The 12,500-nt window shown below is 44.0% G+C and overlaps 2 protein-coding genes across 2 annotated transcripts in view; one reads left to right on the forward strand and one right to left on the reverse strand.

Moving 5' to 3' along the window:
- The window catches only part of nalcn (sodium leak channel, non-selective), a gene marked incomplete at both ends in the record, with an annotated part of 105,470 nt that extends 95,570 nt beyond the window's left edge, over positions 1-9,900 (forward strand). The window contains 12 exons of the mRNA XM_080838194.1: positions 1-43; positions 544-663; positions 787-855; positions 1,153-1,301; positions 2,480-2,573; positions 3,041-3,173; positions 4,573-4,688; positions 6,955-7,112; positions 7,535-7,685; positions 8,158-8,301; positions 8,725-8,842; positions 9,758-9,900. The exon at positions 1-43 is cut by the window's left edge and continues 32 nt beyond it. Coding sequence (XP_080694320.1) covers positions 1-43; positions 544-663; positions 787-855; positions 1,153-1,301; positions 2,480-2,573; positions 3,041-3,173; positions 4,573-4,688; positions 6,955-7,112; positions 7,535-7,685; positions 8,158-8,301; positions 8,725-8,842; positions 9,758-9,900 — 1,438 coding nt within the window. The remainder of the gene's footprint in view (positions 44-543; positions 664-786; positions 856-1,152; positions 1,302-2,479; positions 2,574-3,040; positions 3,174-4,572; positions 4,689-6,954; positions 7,113-7,534; positions 7,686-8,157; positions 8,302-8,724; positions 8,843-9,757) is intronic.
- A 1,404-nt stretch (positions 9,901-11,304) lies between these two features.
- The window catches only part of LOC308364911 (phospholipase D1), a gene marked incomplete at both ends in the record, with an annotated part of 20,287 nt that continues 19,091 nt past the window's right edge, over positions 11,305-12,500 (reverse strand). The window contains 3 exons of the mRNA XM_080838193.1: positions 11,305-11,529; positions 11,980-12,097; positions 12,486-12,500. The exon at positions 12,486-12,500 is cut by the window's right edge and continues 139 nt beyond it. Of these exons, the coding sequence (XP_080694319.1) occupies positions 11,305-11,529; positions 11,980-12,097; positions 12,486-12,500 (358 nt within the window). The remainder of the gene's footprint in view (positions 11,530-11,979; positions 12,098-12,485) is intronic.

Raw genomic sequence — 12,500 nt, forward strand, 5'->3', positions numbered from 1 at the left:
AGCCACCATGTCTGTTGTCTTCACCTTAATATTTGTGCTAGAGGTAAGTGTCAGTGGCTTGCAATTACTTGTTTAACAACTGTGTCAGTAGTCATGGCTTTCAGTATTCACTATGGCACACATCAAGTGTTACGACCCTATGCCAAGGCCGAATCAAAAGAAGGAGGCGAGATGTTGGTCTTTAAACGAAAAGGGTTAATTCACTTAATGAGATACAAAAGGAGAGTGTGGGTGGGCCCTAATCAGTTACCAGTAGTGCAGGAATAGAGTTAAAAGTGAGATGTGCTGAGTGCTGTGTTGTATCGGTCAAAATCCAAAGTAAGGATGGACCCACATAAGGAGAGGAAGCAGCCTATTTAAACTCATGAAACCGGCAAACAAAGACCAGAACACAAACATAAGGCCTAGCCGCCTACAACATGTCCCTCTCCTCTTTGACAAAACTAAGGGGGAGTCTATCCCACGGCAGTATATGGTATTGCAGTATTACAGTAATCTAAGCACCTCGACACAGGTCATTCAGTTGCTATGTTAATGGCGCAGGTGACCATGAAGCTGATAGCCATGACCCCAGCTGGCTACTGGCAGAGCCGCAGAAACAGGTACGACCTGCTGGTCACCTCCATCGGGACCGTATGGATTGTCCTCCACTTCTCATTGCTGGTGAGTGATTTGTATTGTGGTTGGTCTTCTGCACATTAGCATTGTTGTTGTATGGCATGGTGAGTAATGTTACCAAAGCATCAAAAAATACTAATCGTTTATCCTTATGCTATCTTCCTCCAGAATGAATATACCTACATGATGGGTGCATGTGTGATAGTCCTCAGGTTCTTCACTATTTGTGGGAAGCATGTGAGTATACTTGAGTTAATGAACCTACATGAAGTATCTGTTTTGTTGGTTGTCGTGCATGAAAGTGGTCATGATGATAGTGTGGGTTAAATAGTACCAGTAAAACAAACAATTGAAGCCGCTATGTTCATAATCTCATTTTATCTTTGGAGATGATCAGCCTTAGAGTATGTTTACTGTGAATGCGGCATGTAAATATCTGAAATGAAATCGATGTAGAAGTTGTGCATGTATGTGGATATACTCAATACGGATGTAAACGTTGTAAATAAGACTGTGTTTGTGTTTGTCTCCTAGGTGACTCTGAAGATGCTGTTGCTGACGGTGGTGGTCAGCATGTACAAGAGCTTCTTCATCATCGTGGGCATGTTCCTCCTGCTGCTCTGCTATGCCTTCGCTGGCGTGGTGCTCTTTGGCACGGTCAAATATGGCGAGAACATCAACAGGTGCGTGTGTCTGTGTGTGTGTGGGGGGGGGGGGGGGGGGGGGTCTTGTGTGTTATGTAGGGCTGATAAAAAAACAAAAGGCAATAATAGTAATTTCTTTTGCAATGCAAAACCGTGCAAACATAGAGGATACAGCAAAAAATGATGCTTCAAGTTGCCTGTGTTTTTTAGTTCATTGTACATTGAGAGATAAAGTAGTTCAATGGGAGAGAGCATATGCTACAGTTATGGCAGCATGGGTCACTTGGGTGAAGTTTGTGTTTTGGTGGTTGTAGTGCATTTTGCACCAAATCTTAACTGATGTGCTGAGATGTTTGTCTGTAAAGCCCACTTTGTGAAGAGGTTTGGAAAAGTGGACATGGTATTAAGACAAGTATAAAAATAATTGGGGAAAAACTGGAACAGAATGGAAGTCAATATTATACAGTGTTTTGCAGCAATGTCAGGTTTTCACAATGTAATCTGTCTGACTGACTCTGGGCCTATTCATATTGAAATACCTGCACAAAGAGAGAAAGATCAGGATGATAATCGGGGATTTTTTTTTTTAAATCAATAACAAAATAATTTGAGTCTCCACCATGACTCTTCCAAATATTGTACTATGATGGCCTGGATTATTTTATCCTTGGTGAAGCAGTGCACGGCTCAAATTGCAAAATGAAGTGTCTGATCTCTGGAAGAATACATTGTCAATATTATGAGAAGGACAAAAATATTGGCAACGTATTTTATCAGACAGTGTGTGTGTGTGTGTGTGTGTGTGTGTGTGTGTGTGTGTGTGTGTGTGTGTGTGTGTATGTATGTGTGTGTGTGCATATGTGTGCGTGAGAGAGAAGGAGAAAGAGTGTGTGTGTCTGTGTGTGTGTGAGGGGTAGCTGATTAAGGAGTGTCACCACAGCGGATGTGACTATGAGATTTATGGCACCACGCAGTCTAACAGGTCCCCACAGTTTTGGCGAAATAATGGGCTCCTCAGACCTGGCTCATAATTGGTGAAACCCAGAGGTGTTATTCCAAAATGTCTTCAATCCCACCCTGCCACATCAGTTTGCACTGTTCTTTTTTATTATTTTTTTTCCGATGCTCTACAGTCATGACTCACAGCAGGTGTTTTTGACCCCCCCCCCCCCTTCTCTCTCTCTCTCTCTCTCTTTCTCTCTCTCTCTCTCTTGCAGGCATGCAAACTTCTCCACTGCAGGCAAGGCCATCACCGTCCTCTTCCGCATTGTCACTGGAGAGGACTGGAACAAGATTATGCATGACTGCATGGTAAGACAGAGCACTTCACAGTAGCACAGCCTAGGCAGGAAGCACTCTCGACACAGATGCTTTCAAAAGGTCAAGGCAGACCAGCATCGCAAGACAGAAACCGTTTGGAAAGTGCCTTTGAAAAATGTAAATATAAAGATACGTATTTGCACTTCTAACCTCTGTCAAAAAACAACAACAAAAAAAGAACACTCAGTTCTGTTAAAATGATAAACAAGGTAATCTAAATTCGAATTTTAAAATGATGCAGTGATTTGAATTTGTCTTTATGCAATATTAATCTTCAGCATCTCTGAATGCCCTGTCCTAAAGTCCCATCTGTTGAGCTGTCAGTGTGTGTTTGTGTGTGTATGTGCATATGTGTGCGTGTGTGTGTGTGTGTGTGTGTGTGTGTGTGTGGTGTGTGTGTGTGTGTGTGTGTGTGTGTGTGTGTGTGTATGCGTGTCTGTGTGTGTGTCTCCCCTCAGGTGCAGGCTCCGTTCTGCACACCAGACAATCACCGCTACTGGGAGACGGACTGCGGTAACTACGCCGGCGCACTCATCTACTTCTGCTCCTTCTACGTGATCATCGCCTACATCATGCTCAACCTGCTCGTGGGTAAGGAGGCTGTTGCCTGGGAGGATCATTTCCCCGGTCGTCCTGTTTCCTGCTTGTTATGCCATTAGGGAACACAGTGGCCTTCCTGCTTTGTCTAAGCCCCCTCCCTTGGGTGAGGGCACGGCCATTATTATTCAGTGCTCACAATGTGATACAATGACATCTTCAGCTAAGCACAGGAAGCGGGTACTGATTCTGGAATAAGAGTGAGTGTGAGGACAGATTTTGGGAGCCAGGCAAAAGCACCCAGGAAGTCATTGTGTGTGTGTGTGTGTGTGTGTGTCTGTCTGTCTGTCTGTCTGTCTGTCTGTCTGTGTGTGTGTGTGTGTGTGTGCCCGCATGCGTATGTGTTTATCTGTGTGTGTTTGTGTAAGAGCAAAGCTATCTTCTACGGTTAAAATATTTTGCTGTTTGTGTGAAGGAGCACAATCCATGGACCCAACAATTATGCCATCCCCACACACACTGAAAGCCACTTATTTATGGCTGCTTTACTGTTATGGTGTCGTGTGGGAATGGAAGCAAAATGGCAAAGTTGAATCTACCCCCTGGCAACCTAGTAACTTTAATGTGACATGGATGGGAATTGGAACCAGATTACAAAGAATGGTATTATTTTTACCTGAGCCCTATTTTCTCATATTTTTGTCTGAAATGTTTTACTAGGGACAAAAACAATTGAAACGGTCCAGTATTGAGTTAGAAGGCTATAACAGGCAACCGCAAAATGGCTAAACAATGTAAACCTTCAATGGGCCAAGCATCTGTGTCAGTAAACCACTTATTTTCTACACTGACAGTCTCAGAATGTTATTGTAAGTGTCTGACAACATGAAAAGGATCCCTGCAGAGATAGACCTGTGTCTGTTAACATCAATAACTATAAAGAAACTGTAGAAAATGACTGTTTCTACCTGATCTTTCTCTTCCTCCAGTCCGGTCCAGAAGAACTAATGACTGTTTGCATGAAATAATAGCAAGTTACTTTAATTTCCTCAATTTATATGAATGAATAATAGAAAAAGGGAAAAACCCTCATGCTGGACCCTGCTTGATCCACAAATATGTAAATTTAATTTACCAGCTAATAAGTTCATATTTAGACACCCTAGCAACTGCCAACTGATAAGATGTTTCCCTTAGCTAGAAATATATAAGATAGTTCATAGCTAGGTTAACTGGCATGAGACCTTGCATGTTTGCATGTCTCCTGGAGGTTCACATTCTGTAGCATCCTGTTAAATTCAGTCTGGTTGGAATAAATACACGACACCCGCAACTTTATTGTTGTGGAGGACTGAGTGGGAATGATTATTGTCTATCCCATGCTGTTTTTTCAGAAGACAGTGTTCTGTCGGATCGTTAAATCCTGAGTGGCTCACTTGAATTTCTCCCGCAGCTATCATTGTGGAGAACTTCTCTCTCTTCTACTCGACTGAAGAGGATCAACTGCTGAGCTACAACGACCTACGGCACTTCCAGATCATCTGGAACATGGTGGATGACAAGCGGGAGGTGAGATGCATGTGTGTGTGTTGGTTGTGTGAATGTTGGTTTGTGCGCCTGTGTGTGTGTTTGTGTGTGTGTGTTTGTGTCTGGTTGTGTGTGTGTAGGTGTGTGTGTGTGTGTGCAGAGATGGGCAGTATTTCAATTACTTGTATTTGAAATGCTAGTTAATTTGCTTTTGAGTATTTTGTAATTTGTATTTGATAGGGCCGATAAAAAATCAATAAACAAAAAAAACGTTAGGTTAAACAAAATACTTTGTGTGGAGTGGAGTAATTTTGTATTTAAAATACTCAAATTACTTTCTCCAGTGTTTAGGCAGAAGGAGATTTTTATTCTGTCGGATTCTACCAATTGACCATGTAATCTGCCTCTGAATGTCATTGTCGAATCAGTCAATTTTCCAAAAGTGTTGCTTCTTATGGCACGCCCCTTTTTGGGGCGAAAAGGAAATCACCCCAGATCTCTCTCATTGACTCTAATGTTAAATCAATTTTTTTCACAAAACAGGGTTGTGGTCGAAAACTTAGAAAGCTGTCTTGATCCTTGTCAATTTATCTTCATTAGTACACCGACTTAAAGGAGGTTCTTTCAAAGAGCGAATCGAGTTGTTGCACTGAACGTTAGCCATCTTGACACAATGTGACTTGATGAAAGCCGTGTGATGTCCTTATACGCAATTAGAGCTGAGGTCCGGGATGCGATCTGGCACTCCGCGCCTGGGCGAGACTCTCCACTTTGTGAATGAGGCGCACCTCACCTAGGACGTGATCTGGCACTCCGCGCTTGGGCGAGACGCTCCACTTTGTGAATGAGGCGCGCCTCACCTAGGACGCGATCTGGCAAAGATAATCTGTAACTTGTGGAAGTTGTATTGTAAAACGGTGAGTACTTTGGTAGATTCAAGTGTAAACTTTGAATACAAATGCTAGTAGAACTTCTATACGTTATCTGTAAGGTTGTGAGTGTGCAGTGGTAATGTAAGTTGGATTCGTAAAACGTATTTTAGGAAATAAATGACATTGCTTGACGTGTAGCTATTTGTCTCTGTTTTGTTACCAACTTTCAACTTAATACAAATCTCAACAACGATTATAGTAGGCTACGTATATTGTTTTGTCTCTGTGAGAATGAGTAAGATCTTTAGTAAGAGTCTCAACAACGTTTATAGTAGGCTAAGATCTTTAAAAAGAGTCTCATCGGCGCGGAGTGCCAGATCGCATCCTAGGTGAGGCGCGCCTCATTCACAAAGTGGAGTGTCTCGCCCAGGCGCGGAGTGCCAAACCCGCGTCCTAGGTGAGGCGCGCCTCATTCACAAAGTGGAGAGTCTCGCCCAGGCGCGGAGTGCCAGATCGCGTCCTAGTCCTTACCTGGCACGGTGGGGATAGCCCTCCCGGAAGCCATAGAGATTGCAATGAGAGCCCTGTGGCGGCGGTTACAAACATGAAAAAAAGGATACGGAACCACTGACATGGGCCAGTCATAATTTTGTATTTTATTTTGATACATTTATTTGAGGGGTATTTTGTATTTTGTATCAAAATACATTTGGATGTATTTTTGCCCATCTCTGTGTGTGTGTGTGTGTGTGGGTGTGGGCGTATGTGTGTGGCTGACGTGTTACATTGATCTAGCATTCACAGTGTGTGTTAATGCGAGATTGGGGGCGGTGCAAATGAACGAATCACGTGCGTCGATGTTCTCACCTCTGGAACTGCCAGAGGTTATTAGGCCTCTGACAGAGAGTGGCAGGCGCACCTGCCGAGAGACAGAACAATACAGGCCTCCAGTTAACGACTGTTCAGGGATCAGACGTAGCCATATACTTCAGTAACGTTGAGGGTTTTATTTGTAAGCACATCTGAGTTACTTGTACTTCAGAGATATTTAAAACACTAAGGTCATCATAGTGCCTGAGGAAGGTTGAAAACATGATGAATGCAGAGATCTAGTAATATACAGCTTAAATAAATACACCGTAACATCTTGAGTGCATTTACAAAGCATCGATGGATCCTCTTTGGAATTCGTAACTGCATTGGATTTGTTTCTTACAGGTTTCATTAAGTCACCTTATTTTAACTGGATGTGTTGGAAAACATATTCTTCACCCTCCCTTTCTCTTTCTCTCTCTCTCTTTCTCACTGTCTCTCTCTCTCTGTTTCCCTCTGTCTCTCTCTGTCTGTCTGTCTCTCTCTCTCTTTCTCTCTCACTGTCTCTCTTTCTCTTTCTCTGTCCCTGTCTCTCTCTCTCTCTCTCTCTCTCTGTCTCTCAGGGCCTGATTCCCACGTCACGGGTAAAGTTCCTGCTCCGTCTGCTAAGAGGCAGGCTGGAGGTGGACTTGGACAAGGACAAGTTGCTCTTCAAGCACATGTGCTATGAGATGGAGCGCCTGCACAACGGAGGGGACGTCACCTTTCACGACGTGCTCAGGTGGGGGACACAGAAAAGACCATGAGTTGGACCATGAGGTGGATGGGTGAATGGATAGATGGATGGATGGATAAATGGATGGATAGATTGGTTGGTGGAATGATGGATGAATTTGAGAATGTCATGAGATGGATGCCGAGGGCCGTTACTGCCAACAATGCTTGATTCTCTGAGATATTCTAGAATGTTCTGTGACAGTTCAGAGTTCAGTGAGGCACAGATGGACAGATGCTGTTGCAAACCTAACGTTTGATTTTCGGTTGATATTCTTGTGTGTGTGTGTGTGTGTGTGTGTGTGTGTGTGTGTGTGTGTGTGTGTGTGTGTGTGTGTGTGTGTGTGTGTGTGTGTGTGTGTGTGTGTGTGTGTGTGTGTGTGTGTGTGTGTGTGTGTGTGTGTGTTTATGTGTCTGTGTGTGTATCAGCATGCTGTCGTACCGCTCAGTGGACATCCGTAAGAGCCTGCAGGTGGAGGAGCTGTTGGCGCGTGAGCAGCTGGAGTACACCATCGAGGAGGAGGTGGCCAAGCAGACCATCCGCATGTGGCTCAAGAAATGCCTGAAACGCATCCGGGCCGTGAGTGCAGTTCACACACACCGACACACACACCAGGATACATGCCACACATATTTACACACATACTATATGTCTGTATATACAAAATACTGCTACTACTACACACACCAACAAACATTCTCAAACACCTACACACTGATACACCTATCCCTTTATCCACACAAACTAGTCATTAACCGTATAGTTTCTCAAACTGGCCATGATGTACCATAGATTGTTTCCTCAAGGCTTATACCATAATCTTAAATATAACGGAAGTTTCAACAATTATTACAAATTATATAAATTCATAAATTCTAAACATTTTCAGTCTTAGCTCCTAGCCTCCCTCACAAGCTTTAAACGTATAATCTAACAGCACAGACTTTTACAAAGTCCCTTAAACATCAGCACCATCAGACTGAACACAAATGCATGCTTCGCAGTGTAGTGGTTTCACGTTGGCGTGGTTGTGCTTGCCCTCTCCCCACAGAAACAGCAGCAGTCGTGCAGCATCATTGACAGCCTGCGAGACGGCCAGCAGCACCTCCATCAGTTCTACCCCCCGAGCATCCAGACCACGCTGCCCAGCGAGGAGGTCAACACCAACAGCCAAGACAACCCCTCCCAGCCAGAGGTACGGCCAGGCTGGTTCCAACTCTCACACTGTACTCACTGTCATCCAAAGACAAAACACCCGCAGCACAGTCCTGTTTGCTCAGCTTACAGCAGCACTGAAGAGCAGGCACACACAAAAGAAAGCTTTATTAGTATGTGGCATTATAAAAGCCAGCATTAACTGCAAAGCTTGTAATCCCATAAATTGCATTTGGGCACACTTTAGTACACCTTATTATGTTCTGTGGTTTGTGGTCCTGTTCAATTTCTGTGGATTGCGTCATCTGATATGGGGAAAACATACCGGCTCGATAGGTTTTGTTTTTCAGGATGTCGACCTGAGTGTTGTGTATTTAATACTAATGTAATCCTATTCTGTGTGTGTTCTGTGGCGTGTGTTCTGGGTTCCCCACGTTCCTCTGCGATCTGTTTGGCGCAGCAGAACAGCGGACTGTCGCAGCTTCTCAGCCCCACATTGTCGGACCGCAGCGGATACCGGCAGGACTCGTCCGACCTGAGCCGGCCCCAGAGGAAGCTGGGACAGTGGCGTCTGGCTGCAGGTGAGCTCCAGGTTTCAACTAAGACAAACCAGAACCTAAACCAGAACGAGAATTAGAACTAAACCAGAACCTGAAGGAGAACTAGAACCAGAAAGCCTGAACGTAAAATTGTACTGCAGTAATACAGAACCATAGAGGAGTAATATACATGCTTAAATGTATATATCTGTTTTGTTAGCATATGAGAGCTGAGCAAAATGTTGTTTCACTTTCATAATGAGAGTCAGCACCCATATAAGCAGTCTTTAAGTAGTTGGAGTCTGTTGTTTTTGCATGTAGTTTTAATAGAGAACAGTATACTCAGACTAAGATTAAGGGAGAAGGTAAAGGGGACATTCTATATCCCAGTTGAATTCCCTGTATAAAACCAAGGAATTGCAAGAAGACAAATGATGGTCCTAGAAAGACAGGTGCTAAATTAACTGGATTTTTCTATGTTGGTGTTATATCAGATATATTGCACTAGAGTGAGGTATCTGATATACCAGAGCTGGAATGGAAGAGAAAATGTAGTTTGTTAACTTAAAACCGAGAATTAGCTGAAACCAAAGGAGAACTGATCTATTTCTGACCTGTACTCCCACAAGCCACTTGCCTCCTCACCTCCTGCTGAGCTTTTTATCCTATTCCATCCATCCCTCTCTCCTCTCCTCCTCTACCTCAACTCCTTTCCTATCTTCTCCTCCTCTCCCTCACGCCTCCCTCTCCTCAACTCCTTTCCTATCTTCTCCTCCTCTCCCTCACGCCTCCCTCTCCTCAACCCCTTTCCTCTCTGCTCCTTTGTTCTACCCGTTTATCTGCTTCTCCTAACCTTCCCTTCTCTCCACGTCACCTCTCCTTGTCTTCCCTCTCCATTCGTCACCCCTCCTCTCCCCTCTCTTCTCCTCCTCTCTTCTCCATTCCTCTGCCCTGTAGGCCGCACCAGCATGAGGTCCATGACTCTGAAGACGAACCACGTGAGCAACGAGGCCTCGTCGGGGTCAGAGGTCAAGAAGTGGTGGACGCGTCAGCTGACGGTGGAGAGCGACGAGAGCGGCGATGACCTGATTGACCTCTGAGTGACAGGAGAGGAGCGTCAAAGCGCCACACCTTCAGCGGTGACTGACAGCTCCCAGACAGACATGGACACCCCTCCAGTCAAGGGTCAGCTATCAAAGCTGCCACCTTTTCAGTCCATATCCAGCCGTGTGAAAAGGGATGACTTTTACTCGCCGCCCACACACACTAAAGAATCATATCATTCTGTTGTATAATATTGTTAGCCCGTGCAGCTTTGAAGCACTGTGTCAATAGGCTGGACCATTTATGACTAATATTCTGGCTTTTTGGTCGGGATGGGTTTGGGGAGTGGGGTGGGGTGGGGTAGGTTAGGGTGGGAAATGGGGGTTATCTTTTATTGGAATTCATGCTGCAAATTCTTCGTTCTTCAGTGGAGGTCTCAGCTGCTTATATATGGGACAGGTCCTCAGGAAAACTATGGGGTAGGTGGCAATGGGATTATAACACAAGGAGCTGCTACAGGAAACGTATCATACATTAAGTTATTATGTCTACATGAAAGCCATACAGCACTTCAGGCTGTTATTCTCTGTGTTAGTGTCTTCATTCGTTGTGCCAAATGTGTCCCTTGTGTCTTTTTACATGTGGGTTTCATACCACACACAGTATATTATCCAAACAGATGTCTAATATGGGCAGGTAAAAACTGGATATGCCATGAATGTAAAGGAATTATATGTGTATGTGTGGTTGTTAAATGTCCTATATAAAGTGTAATGAAAAGAAATATATTTTATAAGTAAGCTATATATATATAAAATCTTAATTTATTAGAATTCTGTGATTTCAAATAAAGGCTTTATAGAGGCTTTAAACACAGGTTGAGCACATGTGTTGTTTGTTTACTTTGTAAAAGGGAGCGTGCGCTGATGCTTCAAACCCGAAAGCAGCAGTAGGATAATTAGTTTGAAGTGAACCAATATACACCTGACACAGTTCAGTTAGTCAGACAGAGTAATTAAAACAGATCAATAAATATTTATTATTTTGACAGAACACCTTTTTTGTACAGACACAGATGTATCACAAACACAGCATGTGGTGAAGGCTTCTTTCTGTAACAGCTTTCAAATATAGATATGGAATAAACGGAGAATCTGTAGCTTATGTTGGCTGTATGAACGGGGGATATACTGCTGTCCGTTGTAAAGTCTTTAGGGTGTGTAAGGCTTCAGCACTGCAGAGCAGACCATTTGAGTAGAATGTGATTAGAGGTAGTTTAATTTATATAACGCCATATTATTAGTCTGTATCATAGCCAGGTTTATAGGAGATTTGCATTGAACGTTGACATAAGCTGTTTCCAAATCCTTCTTTGAAAATAGACTTTGCTTTCTGTCTGAGAACTTGGCCGTGGGCGACGTACATTACTGAACCATCAAAGACTACATTTCCCAGCGGGGCTATGTCCACAGCTCAATGGGCATTATGCCCTCTTTGGAGTTGATGGAGGGGAAGAGGTTCTCCTCGGACAGGAAGTAGAAGGGGAACTGCACCAGGAAGCCGCGGACCTTCCGGAGCTCCTCACAGGCCTGGAGTGGGTCTTCGCTGGCAAGGCAGGGCCGGGTCATGTAGTCCCGCAGGATCTTATAGTTCAGCACTGCGTCAGTGGGCAGGCACCTGAACACCTGCACACATAACACATCGCACAGTAACAGCAGGATGACAACACCAGGGTATGGTTTTAATGGAGACTGCTACACTGTTTTATTGTAATAATCAGTACAGACCATTTTGAATCCAGCCGTAAAAGCAGCCATTGCAGCTGTGTCTATGCTATATACCCATCACAGTGATAGAGGGCTCTAGCAACCCATTTTCCAAATGAAGAGTTGAGAGTTGTGGGCAGTGCAATTTCCAAAAAAAAAAGGAGTTGAAAATGCTTCAAACTATTGAATCAAAGCCAACTAATAATGCATACAATACATAGCTGCATGGCTTTGCTTGGGCCATATTAAGATTAGCAAATCCTGCAGGTGCCAGAGTGTGTGGAGTCTGTGTGTGTGTGTGTGTGTGTGTGTGTGTGTGTGTGTGTGTGTGTGTGTGTGTGTGTGTTTTGTGAGTGGGAATGTACTTGCCTTATCATACACACTGGCATTCTTGGCTGCCGTCACCATCCATATCTCTTTATAGAAGCGGTCGCTGACCGGATCACTGATGTCCACACTGTAGTCCCCCAGTAACCCTAGCACCAACCTGCCCAAAAGCAACCCAGGGGAGGAAGAGGCGTCAGGCCACAGCATGGCATATCTCTCAGGAGAATCGACAGGCAGTATTGCTCCAACTGCCAGTGTTCCCAGTGGTATAAATACACCAACACCAATGTCCAAAATAATAACACACTCACATTATACATTGTATGAAAGTATAAATAGTGTGCATACTTAATATGGTGTGGTAATGTGGCATTAATGTCAACTGTGTTTACATGAATTTATAAATACCACTCCTACACTAAATTGATTTGTTATATTAACATTGTTCAATAAAAGATGTCCATAGAATCTATTATGTTGTGAAATGCCTACGGGCCAGCAGGAGCTACATAGACAGACACATGGCTGTGGAGGGGTGTGGTTCCTACCTGAAGCACTCCTCT

The sequence above is a fragment of the Sprattus sprattus genome (assembly GCF_963457725.1).
Source record: "Sprattus sprattus genome assembly, chromosome: 5".
Lineage (NCBI taxonomy): Eukaryota > Metazoa > Chordata > Actinopteri > Clupeiformes > Clupeidae > Sprattus > Sprattus sprattus.